This window comes from Nesoenas mayeri (assembly GCF_963082525.1).
Source record: "Nesoenas mayeri genome assembly, chromosome: 5".
NCBI lineage: Eukaryota > Metazoa > Chordata > Aves > Columbiformes > Columbidae > Nesoenas > Nesoenas mayeri.
In genome coordinates, this window is record NC_137548.1 from 63,517,275 (window position 1) to 63,544,485 (window position 27,211).

At 38.4% G+C, this 27,211-nt stretch overlaps 1 protein-coding gene across 1 annotated transcript; it reads right to left on the reverse strand.

The window, feature by feature from the left end:
* Positions 1–1,757: 1,757 nt before the first annotated feature.
* BBOX1 (gamma-butyrobetaine hydroxylase 1) lies at positions 1,758–25,634 on the reverse strand (the record flags this gene model as incomplete). The annotated part of the gene is made up of 7 exons (XM_080345223.1): positions 1,758–1,918; positions 3,837–4,003; positions 4,735–4,931; positions 6,628–6,733; positions 14,595–14,793; positions 23,708–23,822; positions 25,251–25,634. 7 exons carry the CDS (start codon positions 25,632–25,634, stop codon positions 1,758–1,760), a joined length of 1,329 nt encoding a protein of 442 aa, XP_080201349.1.
* Between the last annotated feature and the right edge of the window lie 1,577 nt (positions 25,635–27,211).

Here is a 27,211-nt window from a genome sequence, read left to right on the forward strand (position 1 = left end):
AAAATAACTCTTTTCTATTAATCATTGGTATAAATCCCAAGATGTCTTGTTTTAAAGGTATAAATGGCAATCTTCATTAAATTGGTATATTAGGAATATCACAGTTAAAGCACAGTACTGCTGGTGTCCTACAGAATTTAGGTATTAACCTTTCGTCATATTTTCTCCCTTTTATAGAAAAGGCAAAAAAATTAATTGTTAAAGGAGGCACTGAGAAATCAGATTAAGACATAGCATAACAAAACCGGATTTTAGTAGTAATGTTAAAACTGTGATTAAGAACATTTCACTACTTAGTAAAGAGGAATGGATTTGAACTGCACCATGCTGAGTCATGACTAAATCCTAATGGAGTTTTATTTTTCAGCTGAGATATCTGTTGACTGTAAATGATAAGTAGAAGCTATGGAAGTGTTGACAAGCTGATGTTAGTGTCTCTCTTATGTTGGGGCTTTTTTGTGTCAGCAAATTGAATTCTACAGTTATTTAATCCTGTGGTTGCAGTTCTACTGTTTTAGCCCACTAGGAAGAGACTACAATTTATTTGACTTTCAAGCAATATTTTGAAGATAAACAGTGGAACAGAGCAGATCTGAGGGTGGAGGTGTGGTGGTTTTGTCAGGCGCTCAGCGTGAGTGAAAGGGCGTCCTGTTAACTCTGCAGCTGTAAGGACGGTAAAGAATAAACTCAGTGGACAGATTGTTGGGTATAAAAACTTCCTTTCTGAGTTTGGCATCTGAACATAGGGGGAAAAAACCACTACTTTGGCTGCAGAAGTTTTTACATAACATCACCTCTATTCAAAATGCAACCTAAAGGAAAACATCCTGCAGACCAAGACTATCAGAGACATACTCTTTGGTGTAATAAAAATGCATCTGAATCTCTTCTCTATCAGGTGCGGAGTCCATAATCATGTCTTGTGCTTTGTAGTTTCCAGCTGCCAAGCAGCATTGACGTTCCTCTTCCTGACTTTGCTCAAAAGTCTTTCTGCCCTGCAGATCTTACACCTGCGCAGAGCATCCGATGGGCTTTCTGACCCTATCTGCCGCCTCTACACTGAGATGTATTTCTAGTCCTAATGCAGAGGAAAATTGATAAGACACATTCTCCGGTAGCTCTATTGTTTCTGAGCTTATGGACTTAAAAATGTAGGAATAATTATTTGCGGCTGTGATAGTCATCACATGTACAGTGGGATATACAAAATAGAGCATCTGTTGAATGAGATCTTGTGTTAAGGCAGAGTCCTACCTAGAAGGGTGTGTATATAAAAATAACTCCACGGCAGCGGTTGTTTATTTTTACAATGAATTTTAGTTATGACTTATACAATAAAGAATGGCTCTCTGAAAATGGAGGAAGGTGATGTTCATAACAAACCTTTAGTAAGTAACACTTATAAGCTCTTTTCTGCTGCTCCCTTTTAAGCTTTCTGGGGAGGGCCAGTAGATTTGTGGGGACAAAGGAAGGCTTTGCAAAACCCCGTCAGTCCAGTTAAACGATAACCTTTCAAGCCACTTTGTTAAAAGGCAAATGAACTGACAGAGGTAGCAATGCATTTTATAGATTCAAAGACCAGGGCAAGGGTAAATCTTAAATTGTAATGAACAACAGGTTCCTTAGCTTATGGAACTCAAAAATAAATTAATTATGTTAGTTTCTGAAAAGAAAACTTGGTTGCTTGGTTGGTTGTTGTTTTGTTTGTTTTTGAGGTTAGACAATCTAGGTTTTGCTCATTCTGGTTAGAAGAAAGTTCAGTCCCTATTCAGGACGTTCTTCCTGAGGAGCCGGAGCCTGGACATGACCACGTCCCAGTCCGCGTAGGCACCTTCCAGGTGACGAGTCACTTCCGATCCCGACTGGTAGCTTTGGCGACCGTGAAGCACACGCCAGTTATCAAATGTCACTATGTCTCCTAGAAAGAGGTTGCACCAAAAGAATCATTAGATGATGACACGTGGTCTTAGAAATATAGTTTTCCCATTCATCTTGTTGATCATACAGAATTCTGTCTCTGTGTTGGTGTACCAAGAATCTTGAATTAAATTGCCTTTAGGTAATTGATTTATGGCAGCTTTGCATAGAGATGTAGGTGTCATTTATGCTTTTATGTTCTGGAAAATTAATATTCCTCATCTTAATGCCAAGAGTGTAGCATGATTACTCTTAAGCAACTACTAATATAAATTCCCTTGCATTGCCATTGCAGAAAATGATGTTAATCATGTACTTTTTCTCTTTGATGTGGTAGTCCTGAGAGTGTGCTAGGCTAAGAACTATCATGTTTTGGATGTGCATTGGTGATCTACGTTATGTTTTCTTATTTCAGTCTGTAGCAGAGGGTATCAATAATGATAGAGCAGATGCTGGTCTGTGATTGTCATATCTACAAGTCACTTGTCTACAAATGTCAACAGCCGACCAACTCTGAGAACATCTTTGCAAGAGCAAACACAAGTGCACTGAACATCTTTCAAATGGGAACTCTTTTTGGTCAATCATTTCTACCCAAAACAGGATTTGAAAGGCTCGGTTTATCTTTATTGTTCATCTAAACCATCCATTCCTCAAATGTTTATACCTTCCTATTAAAAAACTGATACATCATTTCTTACATAAAATTTCTCTGTGAGCAATAGTCAGGGAGCAATAGTTTCAAGTAGCTCAGCTGGAGATACACAGCGATGACATGGTAAGTTTAATTTAGTTGGTCATCCTCAACCAGAGAGGGCAGGTCCCTTTCTGCCTCTGCTTCTTGTATAACCAGGAGTTAAAAAGCAGAGCAGTAAGGAAGTCCATGCTGAGAAAAGCAGGACTTAAGGGGAAATGTGACCACAGCAAACCCATAGGGAGGATAAAAAGGGTAAAAGCCACTAAGATGATTTTAATTTGATCAGTCTGGTACTATTTTTGCTAAAGACATCCTGCATTATTCTCTCTGTTAACAGAATTTTACGAGAACAAAGTCAAGCCATTGAAAGTTAGGAAATCGTGTAATTAAGGCTAGCACGCCATTTACATTTTTTTTCCCTTGTGTAGCACCTCTGTGATAAATCTCTAATCAGATCACCTTATATTCCTTCTTTCCTTCTCCCCCTCCCCTGTACCACCATTTTGATGCCTTAATTGATGTGTTGGAGGGCACTAATGTAGTGTGAGGTACTTTGCTTTACCATTTATTATGTGCTCTTACAAATTATTTCATTGCATGTTCCCAATAGAGAGAGATTAATTTCCTCATAGACATTTTAAAGACACTAGCATCACAGTACACGAGGCAGTCAGATACACTAATGAATTTACTTTTGCGACATCTCTTGAGAGATGAGAGGCTATTCGTATCTTTATTTTCTATATTAGGAAATGAAAGAACAGATATTAAGGCCAAAGTAGTTAAATATACGCACAGACTGACTTTTAAAGAGTGGAGGGCATTTTTGCAGCGTGTTTTATGTTGAAAACACAGCTCTGTACAGCATGAACTGAGGTTTAGAGCCCTTTGCGCTTCTGCAAATCTGCCTCCAGCTGTCTTGCATAAGTCAACCAGATAAAGCAGCCCAGCAGCAGCGCCCTTCACAATTTCCTACGTGGGATGGGGTTTTGGTGTAATACAAAGATACACTGGACTTATCAATAGGTGAACTCTATTTCCCCCGTTTTTGTTTTAATAGTGTAACAATGGCAAAATAAATCTACGAGATTAATGTAAGGATGCAGCACAAATAAGTGATAGAAGGACTGAAATTTCCACTCAGTGCTTAACAATGCTCAAGTGTTTTGACTGTTAGGAAAAACATGTGAAAAATGATTGTGAGGAGAAGCAACTTACTGACCTGGTTTCAGCTTGAAAGTAAACTTATGCTCTGCACTGTTTAATAAATCATTAAATTCCTTTAGGGCGGCATAAAAAGGCCTCACTTTTTCAGCTGGTATGTCAAACACTGTGTCTCTTGTTGCATTATTATAATTGATGCGAACTGCTTCTCCTCTGGAATCCACACTGTGAAACAGAAGGAAAAGGAATGTATTATGTTGTTACTGAAACATTTTAACATGGTTAAACAACTGAACTCTCCTGCTGAAATTTCAGTACATTTCTATAAATGAAATTCAAACTGTTATTGAGTTGGATTTTGATAATTAAGCCTGACTAGGAAAAGAGATAATCGGGAGAAAGTGTGGACGCTTAATTTGCTTAAAAATATTTCTTCCTTGCTCTTTATTTGTAGAATCATAAACTTTAAATTCAGAAGAGATTATGGACATTGGCATTTGATATATTTGTAGTGTATAGTTTGTAATATAAATGCTTCAAATGATGACCTCTCTTTGGCACGGTACAGCTGTACATTGGCTGGAATTTAGTGACAGACAGAGCTGCTGTTAACCTGTGTTTGTACCCGGGAGTTGCTCTAATTATCCCACTTCTAAATGGTGTGTGGGAAGACCAAACAGGGAAAACTATGCTGTGGTGGTACAAAGTACACAACGAGTCATCCACTGGACAAACAAAACAAAGCCAAACACAATAACAAAAACAGAGACAAAAACTACCACCACAACCACCCCTGCCAAAATACAAAAATAATTAAAAAAAAAACCCCAAAATAACTATAGACCACGTTAAATCAGTGCTTCTCCACAAGGTGGCAGGAGCAGACCTTCTCCTACCAACACATAACCCAGTGTACAACAGGGATTTTATATTTCCATGTTGTTGAAACTACTCACTCTATAATCCTTTGTTTACATTGCACAGCAAAATCACAGTAGTCGACTCCAACATCTGTATAGTCTACAGCAGTAGAGGACAGGATCTGATACGCCTGAGGATTTTGTTTCTTCAGCTTGTTGGCTACGTGAAATCCATCTACAACTTCACTTTCACCCCCTGCAGCTGTTTGCTTTATACAGTGGAGAAACTGAACCTGTAATGAATTAACATCTCATTATGAGAAGAATTAGCTTGAGTATTTAACAGGTCATTAGTATCAGCTCCCTCATATCTTTTTGCTGGTTGGTTTGTGGGTTTTTGTGTGTGTGTTGTTGTGGTGTTTGTTGTTTTGGTTTTCAGTGAAAGACTGAGTTCCTATTAGTGCAGCTTCACAGTGCTGTCACACAGGCAGAAAATTAAAGTAGCATGTTCATAAATCCATCCCATTTTTGGGATACCTTTTAACGGCTGCAACCTGTGATTCAACTGCAAAGCTCTGGTCTTGTGTCTTTCAGTCCCTCTTTGCAGCAGTCCTATAATTTTAAATGCATTGCGGTCTTATCTCAACAAGGAGGATTAGTTTTCTCTTGCAGAAACAAAACCTGCTGTGAACTATCTGCTCGCAGAGGGATAAGGTGGCTCTTGTGGAAGGCAACCAGCCCAGTGTCTCTATCATAAAGTAGGATTAAGAGAGTTTCATTTAACTTCACAGTGAAATTGCCAAGGTGTAAGATGGAGCGGAAAGTCTAAACTGGGCTCTTGGTTGCACCAGTGTAAATCTGGGCAGTAAAACTCCCCATGGCAGCAGAGAGCCCAGCATCACACAGAGTGTAACTTCATCTCAGCCCAATGGCACAAATACACCCATTGTAACAGTGTTTGCCTTCCCCTTTTGTGGTGTCGAACACTGAGACTAAACATTCAGGATAATGTTATAAAATAATCCAATGTGCTTTAATACTTTCATTTCTTACAAGGACATTTGAATGAAAAAGGTTATGCTCTTTTTCTAATATTCCGTAGCAAAGTGTGCACTTTGGCATAGACAAGACAGTGAATTAATTCACATCTGCTCTCTATTAATGAAGCCCTGTTCCATTCTTGCTCCACATTAGTGAACAGCATCTAAATGATTTTAATTGGTGATGCTAGTGTGAAATCTTTGGCACTTACTTGTGAATAAATCACGTTGCCTTTTTATTTAATTATAGAAACAACTGATACAAAGTACTGCAGAATATTAGAAGGGGATGTTTTAGGTATGAAGCTTACAAACTTTTCCAGGTTGATCTATCTTCATTTTTACGTGTTTCTACTAGTTTCCAGTTCTCTGGTGAATTATGTGAATTAGGCTTTGATATGCCAGGGACTAGATGAAAACATATTCACTATGGTTGTTGTCCAGCTTTGCAGAATGCCCCTTTTTTGTCTACTGTGGAGGGATGAAAAGTATCTAACTTAAATCTATTCAGAGAAATCGACATCTTAATAATATTTCTTCTATTACATGTTCTCCTCCTGAGGTGAATAAATGTGTCCTAAAATGTCACAGCTTGACTACAGCAGGTAGACATCCAACTTCTTCAATATAATGAAGACAGTATCAAAAGTACATACAGAACCTTAATGCTTTCTCATATGGTAAAATTCTCAATACTTTCCATATAAAAATTATGGCATATAGTGCACTTCTTACGCAGAAGTTACATCATTTTATATATATATATATATATATATATTGCATAGCCATGTGTATATAGATTACTATATGCAGATTAATTGATTGTTATTTTTTTATATGTCTCTTTTAAGACAAAATTCCGATTTGCTGAACACTAACCATATTTTGTGTGATGACAGGAACATTTCCCTTTCCCATTTTGTGCTGTGAGAAAGCAGGTTGACCTTACCCCAGGTGGATGCTGCAGAACAGGGTAATCAGTGTGAAAACATAGTTTCCCGGTTGTATAAGCCACGTTGTTAGCATCTGCTTTGTCTTGCACTTGCCAGGTTGGTCTTTATAATGAAAGGGAAAAGAGAAACACGTGTTAAAACAGCCAGTCAGTGCACACTGAAACTGTGAAAACACAGAAGAGTCATTCCATCTTTGAACACCCCAGTATTACAAAATTATAAGGAAACAATGATTTAGCGGTGTCCCCTCACCCCAGCAAAGGGGCTTATTTCAGCAGTCTTTAGATTCAAGACACTAATTAACCAAGAGGTATTTGCTGGGATAAATCATCATCTTAATTCTGAGGCATCAGAAATAAGAGAGTGGAAGTTGTCCCATTTATTTTTCTCAACTTTCCATTTTTCCCTGCCAGGTAGAGCACATTGTCAGTGAAGTATGAAATTGTTAAAGGCAGTGTAATTTTTTCCCATTATTTTTAAAGCTTTATGATCTTGGAAAATACAGAGTCTCCTTTGCAGGGGGAATCTTTCCTATAATCTTAAGGCTTGCCACTAAAGGAAAATGTCTTGGTGAAAAACTTTGTGACTTCTTCCCGTTCTCTGATGCTCTTTCTGAGAAGTATGCCCATTTATTTTGTTACATAGTTTGTGTCTTAAAACTTGACAAAATTCAGTAGGAAAGTTTATTGATAACTGTGAAATAATCCCCCCCTTAATTGTATTATGAAGACAACACATTGCAACACAACCAAAGTCTGTTTTGAGCAACATGCCATGCAGGAGAATTTAAGAGCAAGAACCAAACCTTTTTTTGTAGACAGTTCACATGATTCAAGACAGTCCTCAGCAGATACACGTTGTATGTCCAGACATCTGTCTGGAAAAGTCTAAGTTGCCATACGCAGCCCATGTTATCACGGGAGCAAAATTGATTTAAAAGAAAATATGAAACTCATTTTCCCTTGTGAAATACTATACACCAAATATATTATGTTTCAGACGGTGTGCGTCTAGTGTTACAACTTAGTAATAGTTTAAAGAGAAAGCAGGTTGAAGAATGTGCAGACCGAAATGATTTATATATATAATATACAAATACTTTTGTTCTAGAAGTAGTATTTAGTATAGGAACTATGCAAAATGCTAAAACTAAATTTCTGGAATTGTTAGAGGGTGAAAAAAATGGGGAATATGTGCAAATGTGTTTAACTGCCTGGGAAAAGTAATTTTTGTTATTTGGTACAGCACTTATTTGTCTGTACATGACTTCAATGCTCAAGTGTGATAACTTCAACCACACTTTGGTCGTTCCCAGTTCTGTAGCCAAACAGCACATTATATCATCCTTGTCATTAGTGTGGAAGGTGGTGAGGTTCACTGTGTATCTTTAATTTAAAAGGCTCCAGTGTCACTTGATATTTCTAAAACAATTTAGCACATTTTAGTTGTCTCTTTTAAATGAATATATAAAATTGCTGGAATGGTAGTACCTTATCGTTGTGAGGTTTTGCAAAAGCAGTCAGTGTTTTCTGGGCTTTGCAAGGGGAGCTGGTTCCTGGGAACCTTCCGTCCATGCAAGGAGCTTCGGTCAAAGCTCAAGCTATTGGTTTGAAGTCAGGGATGAGTAAACAGGCAAATCGATGCTAATAGGGAACTTGGTGCTAAATGTGTGAAAATCAACCTTACTTTGTCAAAGTCTCAGCTGATCTGAAGTATAAATCATGGGGAGAGTGCATGAGAAACAAATAAAGAAAACGTGGGTAATGTCAGAGGACTCTCGGCTGTTGGGGAGAGTGAAGCGATTTGGAATGGTTTATGGTTTAGTAATTAGGGTCAGATTTCAGCATCAATTCCTCAGGCTCTTTGACAGAGCAGGAAATTTGGCACCAGGCAGGTGTAGCAATTTTTTTGCATTAAGAAGCAACGTGAGCTCCGTCTCCCTGGACAGAAAACTGGTCTGTCTGTTCCATCCTTATCCTTGCAAAATCGCTGCACTAGGAACTGAAGCCACACTTGAATCATCTGATCTTGTGCTTTTTTGTAAACAATCTGAGTCTCATTCATGAGAAGTATGGGACCCATGTCCTTCTCTTGCAGCTGAAGCATGTACCAAGCAGACATCTAGACGAGAAAAAGGTTTTTGTTTTTCCATTTGTCAGAGTTCTATTCATTACAGTTACATTTCAGTTTAAAATTCATGGCCCTGTTGAGGTAATGCTTTATTTGGCAAGCTTGCCCATTCCAAATTTAGCCTTTTATTTATAATATTTGGTAGGTCTTGTATTTGGCTGCTAGCGAAATAGCAAGGGAATTACTCAAAGTTATTATTTTATTACAGTTGTAAAAGGCACCTCAGAATTGGATGCCAGTAAGAAATGAGCTTCTGTTTTAGAGGTGAAGAGATGGACTGTAAAATGTTGCTGTAAGTCTGTTGTTAAGACTGAAAAGTGAATGGAGTATCTGCTACTGCGACAAATATATAGGAGCACCAAGACAGGGCACTACAGTAACTGTATCTGAAAATGGAACAGGCTAAATTAGGAGAAAAGACACTATTAGGGAAAGATGGCTTTTCTCTTTCCTAATATTTTAAACTGGGTTGCAGCTATACACAGTAAAAAGATAAGAAGCCTGTTCCTTATAAAACACTTTAAAAACTCCTCGTAGATCTCCAAAAAGAAGCTAAAAACATTAGTCTTTTTCAAGACTTCACATGATGAATTACACATTTAACAAACACTGGGTTATTAAGCTGTTTGAATACAGTTCTCTAACTATTTTCTGATGTGTTTAGCCTGTTACCACTTCAACCACATCTGTACTAAAACATTTGAAATGAGTTTTGTGATTGTATTTTTAAAAAATACCTTATGGATAATTTCTTAACACATAACAATACGAAGTTTATGCATGATACTGCTTGTATTTTCCAGTATTTGAGGAATTCCTCCATCCCTATTATTATTATTTTTTTTGCACAGGGATCTTCGGAAAAAAACCCATGATCTATAGAGTCATTTATTTAAAAATAAAATAATTATTTAAAAGCAGAATTATGAATTTCACTAGTATGGTGATGAAAGCAGCTGGGCATTGCAGAAGGTGTCAGGCTGCAACATACGTGCATGTGCCCAGGGAGTCAGTAGTGCAGTAAAACAGAGAGCATCTCCTTTAAACAGGTTTAGTATTTTGCAATCCAACTTTCTGTTTACACTCTTTGTAATTAAAGAAAACCCTCTTAAAGAGAGGCAAAAGCTAAACCAACTCCATCTTAGGGTGCACTAGGATGATGCTCAGGAGCAGTGTCAAACCATGCAGGGGTCTGTAAAACACACATGCAAACAGATCATGGTTTTGTAAAATGTTTCCTATAGATTTCATCCACTACCAGAACTCCTCAATGGCCGACAGCATCCTTCATCTTGCACACCAGCTTGGCAGCATAGAATAGAATAGAATCATAGAATCATTTTGGTTGGAAGAGACCCTCAGGATCATCGAGTCCAACCATAACCCAACTCTGGCACTCACCCATGTCCCTAAGAACCTCGTCTAAATGCCTTTTAAACCCCTCCAGGGATGGTGACTCCACCACTGCCCTGGGCAGCCTGTTCCAATGCCTGACAACCCTTTCCGTGAAGAAATGTTTCCTAATATCCAATCTAATTGTGCATAATTATGCTGTACAATTCTGGAAATTTGCCTTTCTATTACTGTGAGTATTATGTTTGAATAGATATGGCTTTCCTGTACAGTCTTAGCAAAAGCATCCTCACGGCGCATCTTGGAGACAGATAAACCATGTATGAACCAGGGAAATGAAAGCCAGGAGGTAAGGAATAGCACACTGGCCCCAAATCAGCTCACTGAGTCTGGCTCTGAGCTCCAGAGCAGCCTGCCTGTGTGCTTACAGTTAATTTCTCTCCTTGCAACTTGGCAACATACTCTGAAAAAGAAAAGTGTGTTCAACGATTTTGGTCCTTCCCCTGGAAGTCTTGGCTCTGCTAATATGCACATTGTATCATACACATCCTACCCCTTTTACAACTCTGCCTTTCCATTTGCACTGCAGCAGATGGTCTGTACGTAGCTTATTGACTTCACCCCATGGCGGAACTGGTTTTTGTTACCTGAAATCCAGACTAGTCTGCAAAACTGGTCTTTGGTTGTCAGGCTCTCTTTGAACTTATTCTCTTCAGATTCTAATTTAATATTGCAAAATCAACCTAATCATACACAGGAGCATATTATGGGCAATTTGGGCAAATCTAACCATGGTGACTCAATTGGGATGATGTACACCAGACTTCAAGACTGTCAAACACTACAGCTGTGTTTAAAAAGAAAATAAAAAGAGAAAAACAAACTAAATATTTGAACTATGATGTTTTCTTTTAAATGCAGAATTTGTAGTCAATTGGGAAAATTACTACAGCGTTGAGACCCTCTTTTTACAACCTAAACAATACATGGATTATTATAGCAAATTGCTTTTGGAAAAGCAGAGAGACTTACAGCCTTTAATTGCCACTTTATTGTGAACCTTAATACTTAAGGAAACATAAAAATAAGGTTCAATCAATACCAATAGTAAATCTGTACTAGTAAATAGTAAATTAAAAAGTGAAAGGAGCTCTAACTGTTATTTGTTCAAATAGTGTGTGTTAAGACCACATTTCAACCTTGATCTTGTACAGAATATTAATAGGTAGGAGGATGTATGAAAGCACTGTTAAATGTGTATACATATATATCTATATCTATATATATAGATATATATACACCTCAAAGACTCAGAATTCATCCTGACAAATTGCTTGTATTGAAACCATCTTTAAAGAGAGTAAACATAAATTCAAGCTGACTTTAAACAAGGTGAAACATACAACAATTATTACTGTTTACAATCATATTAGGGAAGAGTCAGTGAGGGACAAAACTAACTTTTTTAACTGTAAAAAAACCCCAAAACGTATACACAAAACCCTGCATACAAAAAAAAACTCTGATAACACAACTGATAAACTGGCAAGTCTCCTTAGGGTGGTCTGAATCTCTTGTTAGCTGAACTTAGACAAGGAAAGTATATCCTGGCAGTTAATGTACATTTATACAGTGAGGGAATTTTCAGTCTCTCTCAAACATAGCAGTTGTCACAAGCTGGATGTTGCAGATGGTTTCAAAGAGATGCTTGGCAGCAATTTTAAATAGCAAGGAGGATGAAGAGCTGATAGATAGAGCGGTAGATTTTATCTTACAATGCTGTGGAGTTAAATATCAAAAACTTCTGAATGAAAAACATGCTACAGGGCTCAGCAGATGGACAATAGGTGAAACACAGTGGGCTGCCACATCAAGAACATTAGTCTAGAGGATTTAAAGATCATTTTAGAATCTAGGAAATACATCTATATCCAGTTCCTCATCCCTGAAACTTCGGGAAACAACTAAAGGTTCTGTTGTAACCCAAGCACAAATCCATGGTGTATGATGAAGGGGTTGTTGTTGGTTTTGGTTTGGCCTTTTCCCCCCTTCCCTGAGGTATTTTGGAGATAAATATTTTCTTTTAGTGGTTTGCTTTAACCAAGAAGCAACATTTTTTTGTTGTTATCTGGGGCTGGCTGTATTCATTCCTAACTCAAAATGCTTATGCAGCTGTCTGGATACAAACAGAAAAAAACCTTTCATCCTTAAGATACCGAGGAAAGCTGTGAAACATTCTTAGATATGATCAGGATTGGATACCCCTAAGAATTTCCTCATATCTGTTTTTAAGATCACATCAACACAGAAGTAGAAAGCAGTAATATTTTCAAACTGATGCAAGTTTTAAACTGAGACCATAGTAGACTGCCCAACATAGAAGTGTTTGACATTAGAAATGCTTTAAGTGGTAGAAAATGTTTTGTAGCACTGGATGAGGTTTCCAAGAGTCCTGCTCCCATTTATTCCAGTAGGATTAACCTGACTGAATCCCAGTTAACTTTGAAAACCACTTTTCCTTCTGGCACAGTAAGCAGAAAGTAGAAACTGCACCTTAATGGAAGTGCATTATCTTAAAGACCCCAGCACATTTATACATTATTCCCTATAATGTTTTACAAATGTTTATTACGGCTGCTGAAACTGACCAAAAAAACCCTTCATAATATTAATGCTATTTTAAAGCAGTTATTCTCTCCATCCTCTCTTTTTGAAAGACAATTATAAAAAAGATATTTTAAAATGCCATTCTCACAGGCTGGTCTATAATACACTTTATAGGTTCATTTCAGTTGCTGCCAATTTCTAGAGGATATTTTGAGCCAACTTTCCTGATTTGAAGTCTGGAGAAAAATTGTGGATGAACAGGTTGATTTTCAACATAAATGAAACAAAAATGAAAGACAGAGATCGAGTCAGAAGCAACTTAAACACTGCTAGAAGCTGCTGGTCTATCACAATAGCTGCTTCTGTGCCTCTTAGAAATTGTTCGCTAAACCTAAAAGCCTGCAGCTTTTTTGGGGATGTATTTCTCACCTTAAACTCCCCACAATTCAGATTCTGAGATTATGATATGATATGATATGACTATATTATTATACTATACTATATTATACTACACTATATTATATTAGATATTATAGTATAGTATATTATACTATACTATATTATACTATCATATATATTATATATGATAGTATATATTATATAAGATATATATCTCCTGGTGTCACAGTGCTGCTTTTACCAACCTCACCTCATTGCATATTCCAGCAGAGCTCATATGTGCCTTCACACAGAAGGGTTAGGAGGCTGAAAATCTTTCCTTCTGACTTGCAATCCTGAGAGAACATGGTCTTTCTGGCTATGGTTGGATTTTTTTTTCCCACTTCCATTTATTTAGAGGGTTTTTGGTTTTCTCTTTTAAACAAAGGAGGATACACTGCTTATTGCCCATATGGTTTGCTTGCTTTTTCTCTGAACTGGAGGTAAATTCAAGTGCCACAATTTTTATTCTATTTATTCTATTATGGGGGAGAAGAAAGTTTTTCAGATGGGAAGCCCTGAAAGTTCTGGGTTTGATGGCTATTCAGGCACCAAGAAATCACAACTATGTTTAAATGCTACCATGTATTTTTGTGAATTATTATTTTTTTAAGGATAAGTACATATCCAAATAATAGGTTTTTTGATATACAGTGTAAAAAAAATACCAACAGTTATGGGTGAGGGACAGGACAATACTAATAACTAAAGGAACTAATAACTCTGCTCCTTTACTTAGCTAGATGGAGGTCACTGACACAGCCCAGCAAGACATGAGCCACCATCATCATTTATTTACTCACCTAGTAGGTGCTTGAGGAGGCAGACATTCAGTTTACCACCTCTTGGCATCAAAAGGATGATTTACAAGTTCCTGCTTGATCTCCTGCAGGTTGGGCTCTTATTTTTTGCAAAAAAGCCGTCTTAAAATAAATGTTTGCTGGGCCTGGTTGTGGCTTTCAGAGCAGACTCAGTTGAAAGCAGAGAAATGGGTTTTCTGCCCATCTTCTCAGTGATGTGACACACAACATTGTCTAAGTTTTATCTATTTCCATGACTCAAAATCAGGCTAAGAAAAAGTTTCAGTACACACAACTTCCTCTATTCCGAAGGGGACTGCATTAGAAGGTTTTTTAATTTTCTGCCATGGTATGGATAAATACAGCTATATTGTGGTTATCTTCTTATTTGACATCATCTGTTTTCTGGCATTTTTCCTACTCTCAGCAGTTAATATTGTAGCTGCTGCTCTTTACATACCCTGCCTGTGACAGCAAAGCAATCAGAATATTAATTGGCACCACATTTTCTAACATGCAGAGAAGAATAAATTTCACCTTGTTTTAATAAATTAATGCACAAAATAGGTCCAGTGAGCTGAGGTGACATACATTAGAGGTGATTACATAGCAAGGATATTAAAAAAAACCCTTACCCATAGAAAGTGAGACGCAGAAACCCAATCCTGTTGCCAAGTTTAACCAGTTCTCCTTGCCTAGTAGCAGCTCCTGTTAGCAGCACAATTCCCACTTTCTTTAACGTGCACAGCCACTTGTATGCACTTTCATCATTCAACATGATTTCTTCAAAAGGTATTTTGGGAAGCTGCAGGTCTGAGCCCCAGTACTGGCGTTCTGAAAGGAAAGAAATAGAGAATCAAGCACTTTGTTTCAGCATCAAAGCTCAGGACACAAAGTATGAAGTTAGTTAATGTGATTTCTCTGCGTTTGTGAATATACCTTCAGTCTGCCACCTGAAACTGGGTCCCTGAGTTTGTATGGATAACAAGTGATCTTTGTGATGAAATTCAACAAAATGTATCAATTACCAAATTTTAAATCAGAAGTTTAATAGATCATTTGAAGGGGAATTTTTGTTCTCAGTGCATCAGAAATGAGCTGAGTCCTTTTACCGTCTGTACTGGTGAACCACAAGAGTGAAAATATGAAACTAAGACTACTTTGGAAGTTTCTTGTCTAAGGTAAAGTAGCATGGAACAACCCAAGATCTCTCTCAGAGGTATCATTGTATGGATAGATAACAATGAATATAATATATTCCTGATGAAGGAACAGGAGACAAACATCACTATAACAGTTTAGAAGCAGAATAACTACATCAATTGCATAAGTAACCAATCAGTTTTCTTTTGTAGATTTGTCTTCATGAAATACCCAGTTATGTTAAATTTTGCAGGATGGTGTCATTCCTTTTTATCTGCAGATTTTTTGTGAGCATTTATCTTACTTCAGGAAGATGCAAAGGAGAGCATTTCTCTCCTGTACCAAAGATCTATTTCAGATTTATATTCCCCAAATACAACACTATCTGCCTCATTGCTCTCTTCTCTTTAATTTCCCCTTGTAAAATCTTATTAATTTGCCAGTTTACTGGTGTGTACGCAGAAATAAACATACATACACATTCAAACCAAAACCACTGCACAGTGATAGGTAAACAGGACAAAATTTCCTTTTGCATAACTTCTGCACTGATTCTAGTCTTTTTCGCAAAACACTAAACATTAGTTTTAAGTCAAGCATTCTTTTAAATGCTGAGTCAGAGCTCTTATTCTTATAGTAAAGACATAACTGGTTTCCCTTGTTTTGATGTATTTGGGCTGAAGTTGCTCGTTCTTTAGGGAGTGCACAGTAAAGCACGAAAAGGTCTATTCCATAGAATAATAGTTTTGTTTAAATCACATCTAGCTAACTTGGCATTTTAGCTAATATTCAGTTAACTTGTCCAATCATCAATCAAAGAGATTATGTACTAGAACTGAGACCACAAACATTTGAAAAACGTAGATGGTATCATTTTTCAAACCCTTATATCTTTCTTTTATTCCAAGATCCCTTCAACATGCAGGATCAATGAAAACTATTACATATTCCAAGCAGCTTTCAGAATGGGAGCTCTGAAGGATTTCAGCTGGTGACTGAGGGACGTGCTGCACTTCAAAGGGATGAAAAGGGCCAGGTTTGGCGTTTTTGTCCCCCTCTCTCTAGATATATGTAGCAAGTACAAAATGCAACATACTCATAAAAAGAGAAAACCCAGACACTACATAATTACAACACTTTTTCAGGAGTTGCAAAGTCTGCAAATTTCCAGCCACTAGTATTCCTCTCCCCTTTGGCTAAGGCGAGTTAGAGACTGTCCAAGAAACACAAAGCACATACCCAAATATAAGCTATCCACATAGACCATCTTCTATGCTCTACTCTGTGTTTCAAAGAAGCTGTAGTATGATTGACAAGCTGCTGAATTTCACAACATGTTCACAAAATTTAAAAAGCACAGTCCTGGAGGAGGGACATAATCTCACCTCATTAAATTCCTTTTTGAGACCACTCCATGGCCTGCTACTCACTGCTCCAGTGTGTTTAACTCAATAGACAGCCTTTCACACACTCGAATGATGGGGAAAAAATAAAATATGAATGTTTTCCTTTTTCTCTATTACAAGTTATGAAATTAAAATGGTTTTAGGTATGCTGCATGAACTGCCAAGAATATAATTTGGAAAAACATATTTAAGCCTCAGTGTTGGTGAAGGTAAAAAACTGTGTGAAAATAAATGGAATATTATGTTTCAACTTTTCCTTCTTAGTCTTTCTTGCTAATATTTTTTTTTCCTGATCTTCCTTACATAAAACAAGGTATAGTGGAATGTTGATATTTCACAGAATATATCAATGGGTTTTCCCCACTTTGGGAAATAAATATACACACCTGGAATTTAACTGCAACCTCAGGAGCCCCAGGCTTCCCCAAGTCAAGTCCTCTTGTTCAAATTCCCACTTCCCACTGTGCTTGCTACAAGTTCTACCTTCTGCAGCCAGTCGACATGGGTTGCGGTGTTGGGGTTTTGGGGTGGTTTTGGCTTTTGTTGCAAACACCTGCTTTGCCACAGCACTGCAAACCAGCGCACACTCAGCATACCTGTCTGGGACCATCCTTAATTTTGGTATAACATATTACACCCACCCTGTGGAGAACATCCAAGGAACATCAACTCATCTGCTCTTCCTCCCAGCCAGATCCCTGCAGTGGAGACATCTGGCCTCACAGCTCCAGCTCCATGGAGTTGAGGGACACAAAAGCCAAATACAAAATGCTTCTGTAAGTAACCTGCCAGAGAAATCTTTTCTCTGTGTGAAAACTATCAATTATGTGAATCCCACTAAGGTACCGGGAATTTAACCTTTTCCAGACTCTGTGGTGTATTCAGGAGTCAACACTGTTTGCGGACTGAAGAGATGTTTAACCTGTATCATTTGGTTTGCTATGACTGCACAATTTCAAGGAAACAGAACTGTTCACTAATACTCTCTGGGCAGAGACTAAAACTGAGACATGATTCGAGCAAAGCAGCTGCTTAGGCTTTTTTTTTTGATGTTTAGCTACATTGTATTAAAAAAAAAATATATATAGATATATATCTATAGATAGATAGATATAATAAAGGCAAGACAAAACCAAACCAACAACAACAAAACCCAAACAATGCCAGAAAGTGGTAAATATAGTTAAATCCCACCTGGGAAGGCTATAAACTCTGTCTTCAAAGTTCCAGTTCTGTTCCATGACTCCACTTGCAGTGACAAGTGCAGCCAACATCCTCAGAGGTTTGGGGCTGTTTTTCTTTTTAATCATGCGGGCTGGTCCACAAATGCTTATAAATCCTGCCTTATGGTTCAGAGAAGAAAGGCTCCAAGTTCCCAGCCCTGCAGTGACATCTTGATGCAGCCAAGAGCTGAGTCTTTGAGCTACTGCAGGAATAACCTTCCTCCCATGACATTTGCCAATGTACTCTATAATGACACTGCGGTAAATATGCCAAAAGCATTGTGCACAGCTCCAAGTATTACTAATCTTGGGAAACGTATGGGACGCAGCAGCAGTTGGTATCTGAGAGAGGAATAAGAAAAAAGTCCAGTGCAGCTTGGAAAGTTATTGCTATTAAAAATGTGCCTTCGCTTCATGTCTTAAAATCCTCTTTTTAATTTGAAATATTTTATCGTTTGGCTGAGCTAGAATTTTTTACCTATTCTGAATAGCATTAAGAAAAAAAATCTGTTCACATATGTACACATTCATTTGTATGGTGACATCTGTGCCATGAATATGGGAAACAAATGGATCCTTCTCTCTTCCCCCCTAACCCACACTTCATTTATTCCATGTGTCATGTGCAGGGATTTTCAGTGGGCACTCTGTCACCTTTTTTAATGTATGGTGTCCAAAATAGATACAGACTATAGAAGCCTTAACTCCATCAGATGGAGCAGAAGGACAACTCCATCTCTTCTGAAGGTTAAGTCTTCTCTTAGGACTCAGTTGAAAGCAACATTTGCCTTGATGATCCCAAACCAGCCTGCCAGCATTAAAAAAAACCCTCCATTTTTATATTTTTATCATTTTTCCTATTTGTCAAAGTCATTTAGAATTGTAACCTGGGTCCTTCAACACATTTCCAGTCAAGCCCTGGTTGGTGTCATCTGCAAATTTAATGTGGCTGTTCCTTTCAACCATAGTCATGGATGAAAATAAGGAACAGTGTTGCATAAAACACAGATCTCTGCAAAGCTTATCTATCTGTCTGGATGATAAACCATTACAGCTGCACTTTGACTATTTTTTTAAAGATGACACATTTCTTTAGGACATTCACAAATATGTGCAACAGGGTCAATTGCTTTATGCTGAGATTATGAATACGAGCACTTAATATGAAATATGCCAAAGAAAATGATGAAAAATAAGCAAAGAACAAACTTCCATACTTACAGCACAAGCCAAACCACTGTCTTTACAGCACTGCGTAAACCTTTCGAAATATTAGGAAGGCATAATCTCCATGAACAGAAAGATGCAGAAATGACTAAAATGAAGCAACTTATTTTCAGCAATAAAGCTGTGTAGAATGGGGAGAAACTTGCAGCATTTACACACCAGCTCAAGGCTGTATGCATAATAAATATGTTTACTACTAGCGAAGAGCTAATAAAGCTGCTGACAATCATACCACCTTTCCGCAGCTGATGATCGGACGGTTACTTAGACCAGGCGCATATAGTAAGTTGCAAAGCCCAGCTTATATGGTGACTTCCTCATCATTTTAGCACAGAATTTCCATGAGCCTTTTTAATCTATGCTTTACATCTTGGTAATTGTGGTGGGGCGGGAGGGGGATTCAGAGAGATCTTAGAGCTTAATTAAAATATATTGGTGCCACTTACAGTCATTGCAGTATCTGCAATAGATCTGAGGTGTGATTTCTTAACGCTTACATCTGACATATACTCATAAACTACTTTTAATTCACATTTGTAAGAAAAGCAGTGAAGAACAACTTCTCCTGACCGATCCCAGAGATCATCACAGCCAGGTAAGTACAACAGTAGTAGAAGAGAGACATGTAATAGTTCTACACTAAAATAAGCAGAATTTATAAAGATTTCGTTCTCCTCACCCCCAGATGAAACTGTTACGTGCTGTCCAATATTTACACTTTGACAAATTATCAGGTCCATAATTCTTTGGAAAAGGGACAGGAAAGCATACATCATAAAACCAAAAAAAAGAAAAGATTCTATGATGTAAAGATATTTAAGTTCTTCCACTTAACAATATTTTTTTAAAGTCCAAATGAAAGTCTTGGGAAATCATGTGCCCCACAGGGCATGTTATTCTCCCATATACCCAAAACCAGGAACTTTATTCCCATTTTTATCCACATCCCCTTCAGTCTGAAAAATCTATCAAGAACCTGCACTAGAACAGGGGCCATACTCTTTCCCACTGGGAAAAGCACTTGATCCCACTCATGTTCTTCATTACTTTATCATGTCGGCATAGCACGTGATTTTTTTCCCACTGTGTAACCACAGTTAATATGATTTCCTTTGTACTATAGTAGAAATCTAAGAAAAGAACCTCTAAAAGCTGAAGGGGTGAGAAAAATAGGATTGAGCCGTTAGTGGCTGGGCAGCCTTGAGTCTCACTTGCACAGCACAGTTGCAGTTGCCAAAACAAAAATATTTATGTTTACCAATGTAGCTAAAGAATTCCTAACGGATGAAAACAAATATCTTGTAGAACTATTTTGTGTATTTATTGATCATTTACATTAGGACTAATAATGCCCCAGATCTACCTGCTTTTCAAAAAGGTAAGAATGAACTGCTTTTGGGAGAATTAATGACTCGCCACCTCTTTCCATTTCAGAAAAATAATTTGGAAAAACAAAAAAAAAAAGGAAAGAATCCCATTTCTCAATCACACCAGGTTAGCCATAAAAAGCCATCTACATTAGAGTTTGTACAAAATGAGAAGATGGGCTTTGCCCAGTTAGTGCAGACAGTATGCATGCAAACATGCACTTGGAATTATGCAGCATTTACTGTGCAGACTGGGACAGTGCTGGTCAAAACCATCTCTAAAAGAGTAACAAGGGAAAGAAAGCATAGATATTATAGATTAACTTAATTCAGCTCGTCTACCAATGTGTATTGTAATGTTTGTTGAAAGCCAAATGCATTTTTGCTATATTGTGAATTATGTATATAGCAGCCTAACTCATGGGATAAGCTCTTATTAATTATTACTACAGGATAAATTGTTTTAGTAAAATAACTAGTTTTAACTTCTTCCTTTTATAATCTCTCAGGACTTAGTAGAGAAACTGAAAGCACCTTTGATGCTGTTAACATCCCAATTCAAAATTCGGTGGATCTGAATATATATACAATATGTGTATGTATATATATATATATATATATAAAATAACATATTACCATATTTTAGAGGTCCATCATCATCTGAAACCTTTAACCTTCGCTTAAAACTTTAACCTAACCTAAAGTTAAAAATATTAATTATGCAAGTAGCACCAGGTACTACTTCTGCTGAATCTTCTTCTCCACCTAATCATCATTGTGACATTATTTAGTTGGGTGTTTTTTGGGATTTTGGGATTTTTTTTCTCCCCAGGGTCCTGTTGAGATGGTAAATCGCTCCTGTGACATTTGCTGGGGAGAACACAAGGACACAGGAGGGGAAAAAAAGAGTATCTTTGAGCCATCAGAACTGGAGAAGTAGAAGACATTTCTTTTGCTGCTCTTTCGGAAGTATCTTGTACGCTGGTTGAAATGAGCCTCGATGGACACTAACAGCGGACTTTGCATACCCCATGGGGAGGATCTGGCACTGTTTTTAAAAGGGAAAACTTGACATATTGCCATGGAGCTATTTATAGTCACTTCCACCATACAGTGAAAATCTGACCTCCAGGTTTGACACATGCCTGACATCTCATTTTTTTTTAATCAGAAATTATGATGAAAAACCATCATAAAAGCAACATGAAGAGCAAATAATGTCTTGCAAAAACAAAGAATTTTTAAAAAGCCACAGCTGTAATAACGTCAGCAGTGAAGTTTGCTCTTACATATATGTATTTGTTGAACCAGCGCGCAGAGCTGGCATTTCACATCGCCGTCTGTAACCCTACACTGCTGGGATATGATTAGCTACTTAAGGGCATGTAATTTGCAGTGTGTAACTACACTGACCAGAAGGAACCAATTCTAAACTTACCCTGATACACAATGAGAAACAGGTCTTAAACCAGCCAGCAAGCAAACTCATGTGCTTTATTACTGCAGCATTTTTTTGCCACTGAAACCTGAGAAAAGCTGGGGAAAACTGTAAAAACAAGCCAGATCTTCTCTGGGAATATGAGGAAGAGTAGTACAGTGCTACTAAACAAAGCCCAAGTTAATGCAGGCTGTTATGTAGTATAATTTTTATAAACATATTTCTTCAGATCTACCACAGAAAACAGAATTTAGAAAAGCATTGCTCAAAGAATGAAACATATCTTTGGTGTATATTTTACCTAGATGGCTTCACTGGACATGAGCAGTAGCAGAGGGGAGAACTGACCTCCAAAACAAGAATTGTATAATATTTAGATGCTGAGAGTCAGCACTGTGTAAATGCGTGTGTATGAAGGCAAATGACAGCAAGTTAGGCTTCATAATGGGGGAAAAAGTAGCATTACATCTGAAATACTGAATTCTCAGTTATTGATACTTTTGCTAATAAACATAAACAGAGATCTAGACTAATTTGTCTGGGCATTCATTAAAGCAACATTCAATTTACATTCATTTACGTCCCCCCAAAGGCTACAATGCATCTTGCTAGCTTAATTTTTCCAAATAAAAATTCTTACTACCTGAGAAATCAAGTCTAGTTTCCCTGATGAGGTTTGCATCTTCACCACGTTCATTCTGGGAACGTGCCCAGACCTCCAAAATAGTAAACAGTGGAGTTTATTCTTGCCAAAGCTATAGACATGTATTTTTATATCACTGGAGGAAAAAAAGTTCCATTCTGAACTATGAAGAGTTTGTTATATGATCCACTGAAATGAGTGGAAATATTACTCATCACTTAAGTTTTAAGCCAGATATAAAAGGCTGAATTTTAAGACACTTGTTTTGGGGAACGGGTGATAGGAGCTAAGGAATAATTGCAGAAATTGGAAAAGATAAACCACCCCCTACAGCTGTCCTTAAAGTGCCAAAGCAAGCTCAGATGCAGAAAATACCTAGGGCCACATATTTTCCCATTTCTCATCTTTCATGGGAAAAAACAAACAAACATTGTTTTCTTCATGAGTATGAAAAACACCCCCCCGAAAAGGAGCATAAACCAATTGCAGATTTGCCTTTTGCTGAGCTGTGAGGAAACCAATACCTGGATCTGAGTTTCACACCATCAACCAGTCTCTAGTAATAGCCAGTTTTAACGAGTACAAGCTTAACTCTGAACACAGATCGACAACGCTCTGCAACAGCAGATCTCACAGGAACACTTTCAAGAGCAGCGGCAGAAATCTTGCAAGTTTTCACAGGTTTCACGCTCACAATCTGAAAGGCTGCCAAGGAAACCATGATGTGCATCATGACAAACCCGGTGGGTTTATAATTGCTCACTCAAAAGGGTGAGTGATTTGTAATGGGTAAATGTTAACACTGCTGGTTGTACAAAATGCTTCATGAACAAAAGACAGCAGGGGACGCAGAGCAAACACAACCTGAACTTCGGCACTCGACACTGCTATATTACACAGTTACTTTTTAACAGAAGGCCAAGGAAAAGGAATTCTTAATGTTTCAGTTATAACTCCCTTGTAATTCTAAATAATCTTTCTAAAAATAATTTAAAAAAAAATCAATAATTATGCAGTGCACACTCGCATTGTCACATAGACCACTGCTGGTCCACGGGGCTCATTTTTGGGACCTACCAACCCTTTCTGTTAGGAAAAGGCTTTTAGGAAAGCAAACACAGCCCAACTGGTTGATCTGTTCTCAAGTCCAGAGGTTAGAAGTGAGAAAGGGTCACCAAGAGCAATTGCTACTGCTCCAGCTGGGTAGACCTGGTCCCCATGTTGGGACTTAGAGCCGGGACTGTCAGGGTCAGACCCCTCGCATTTGAAACCTGCATGATAGATGTGGCTTTAATTCTTACCTGGTAAAAATAAATCTTTTCGCATTTCTGCTCTGGCTTCCTCAGAGAAACATCGTTTTTTCAGCCACTCAGCTTCATATTCGCTTGCGTGTTCATCAGGCCATGTAATAGAGATCTTCCAACATAAAACAAAAGAGAATTTTAGAACAAAAAGATTACAAAAACTTCACCCAGAACAACCCCAAAAATATCCTCAGAAAGTAATATTTAGATCAGTGTCATGGTTGAGCCTTCCCTTTAGCATAATGGCAAATGAGTAATGAAAACCCAACCTGAACATCATCCAAATTCTGATACCTTTTATAAACAGTCATTTTCGCATGAACCCATGACCTAATTTGCTGTTTTGTGTGGGCTGCTTTCGCTGGGGGAGCTGTGCTAAGCAGAAAGAGGAGAATCACAGAAGCTGGCACATATCTCACAGGGGAGAGCGCTGCACCACGGCTCAGAGAAGAGCAAAAATATCCTCCCCAAAACACTGACAGATTGTTAAAAAAGAAAAAGGACAAGAAAGAAACTCTAGGAGAGAAATCCCTCTCCTAGTTTTGAAACGTCTTCCCCTTTTCAAATGAATTTTTAAAAGTTTGTTTTGTAATTCCTGAAAAATACATTGAAAAAGAAAAGCGTATGGCTTTGCTTGTCATGAACTGAAAGAGCTCAGTGCAGCACAGACCCTCAACTGAGTTCTCAAGGCTGTTCAGTAGGTACAGATTCCCATTTCACATTATTCTGCCCGTTCACATTCACATGCTGTTGCACAGCTCAGCCTCTGCAAATTCACCCTGCAGTGGGGCTGTCCCAGCTGCTAAAGGGTTGACTGCTGCATTTTTAACATTTAAAACTTCTTTAACCATGAAATGAAGGAAGTGATTTTGCATATCAAAGGAGGCATGTATTTTTTTTTAATAAAACCTATATAATCAAAATGATTTATTAGGTTTTTATATGTCAAAAATAATTAAAATTCATAGCGGAACAGGTCCTGTCCCCTCTTGTCCAATAGCCTTCTCTTTTTAATGAAAAAATGATAGAGTGGGTAGATACAGATATAGACACAGACACTAGATCAGCTCTGAATATCGGGTCCAAATTTGGTTTCAATTCTTTCTCGAGGATGCAGTCCTTTGAACCTTGGATATTAGCTAATAAACTGATATTTTTGTTACGGATTAAGGTCCTCATCACTTTGGCATTTGTTTTTCTGATTTTCAAGATATCTACTTGTAGAGAAAAGACATACATGAAAGCGTAATTAAAACCGTGGGGAATGCCTGCGCTTTCTTTTGAGCATCTGCTGATGAAGAAACATAGAGCAGAATTTTTAAAAGCACGATTGTATTCTTAAATCCGAAGCCTGTCTTTCTGTGCTCTCTGCATAACATCTATAAAATGAAGTTTCACACAAAGGTGGGAAGATCCCAATTCCCCAGCTTGTGATTATTCCTAAAAGCTTTGCAGATACACGGCAGAGCTTGCAGATAAACAAATTGTGACTAAAGTATAACCTGGAACTCTAGGACAAACAAAAGCTTGCTCCACATACCTTTTTTCTGTCTGGCAGAGCGACGTCTTTCGCCACAATGTTCACATCCAGGTCCTCGAAGAGCAGCTTGCGCGCCCTGGCCGAGTGCAGGAAGCAGTGGGGACACTGGCAGTTGTCCCTCAGCCACACGCAGGGGTAGCGGCTCTCGCTCCCGTCCTCCCACTCCACGCAGACCAAACGACCCGCGTCCAAAGCTTCCACCCTCTGGATCCCCGGCTTCATGCTGAGCGTTTGGGGGGGACGGACCCCCGGAGCAGCTCCTGGACAGCGATGCCGAGGGGTCCCCCGGAGGAGGCTCCTGCCTGGCTGTGGTGGCGGCAGGCAGCACGTCCTGCCCGTGGGGACTTTGGCCCTTGGCAGGACCGCAGCCACCGCCCTCCACATTCCGAGTTGTTGAACAAAATTGTCAGAGGGAGAACACCTTTGTGGAGTTCCTAAAACAGCATGAGGAGCAGTTTGTTACCAGAGCAGTCAGTATAGCAGAAAAAACATTTTAAGATGATTCTCCCCTCCCTTCATCCTGCCCAAACCTTTACAAACCTTTGTTATCTCTTGCTAACATTTTTTTAAGCACAGAGGGTGTATTCGGATTCATCTATTAAAAAATTCCTTAGTTTAGCAGGGCTTCAGTTTGAATCATCAAGTGGAGACTAACTTTCGTAGATCATAGAACCAAGGCACGGAATCACAGAGTGGTTGGGGTTGGAAGGGACCTCTGGAGATCATCCAGTCCAACCCACCTGCTAAAGCAGGTTCACCAGAGCAGATCACACAGGAAGGTGTCCAGGTGGGTTTGAATGTCTCCAGAGAAGGAGACTCCACAGCCTCTCTGGGCAGCCTGTTCCAGGGCTCTGGCACCCTCAAAGTAAAGAAGTTTCTCCTCATATTCAGATGGAACCTCCTGTGCTTCAGTCTGTGCCCATTGCCCCTCATCCTGTCATTGGGCACCACTGAAAGGAGTTTGGTTCCATCCTCTTGACACCCACAAATCAAAAGCAGGAGCTACTGCCACCTGTGTTCAAAAGCTAAAGCTTTAAAGTACACCTACCTTAATTCCTGTTGTGGCTATGATGGAAAAGAGAACACAGAATCCATCTCTTGTACATGTGACTTTACCTACAGCAACAGAGTTTTCCGCCAGAGCTCCTTTCACTGTCAAACTGCTTTCTAGAGATATGTTCTTTTATTTAAAGCTAGCTGCATGCTTTGCTACAGAAACATGATGCATCCAAATCTTAAATTAGAAAAGATGTTCTGGTCTAATACTTTTCTTATTTAGAAAAACACTTGGCCTCCCCTGAATCAATAAGTCATTACATATGTGTTTTAATAGACTGTTTAACCATCTCAAATATTGCATATTTATTCAATATCTTTTTCTGTTGTTTTTGTTCTTAAGCTCAAAGGGCAAAATACTGATATCCTGCACCAGGACCAGTCTTTCCAGTTGTCTAAAGAAACTCAGATGCAACCAACCCTGCCAGACACAATTTATAGATAAAAACAACAACAAATCACAAAAACAAAATCCCAAACTTCCGGAAGCTACTGAGGTGAGTTACATTTATGTTACAAGGTGCAAGCTAAATGGGAATTTTCACCTTTGCTTGGATGTGAGAAGCTTGTACAATAGGGTTCATCTCACCTAATTTCAGAGACTTGTACCACCTGAACATCATATACACCATCCCCAGCACTCCTGAGAGGCACATCTAGATCACAATTCAGCTGACCTTGTCAGAAACTAACTGAACTCTTATTTCTCTCCACTGACTACAAAACCCCTGCTCCATGAGGCTGCAGTTTTTGGTGTCATCAGTCAAACCTATTGCTCATGACTAAGTATTCTCTTGAAATGCTTGCAGTGCTCACAGCCAGAGTCTGGAACAGGCACTGCATCCTGCAGAGGGGGGAGAATCTTCACAGGCTGCAGCAGGAGCCTTCCCTGTGCTTAGGATGGG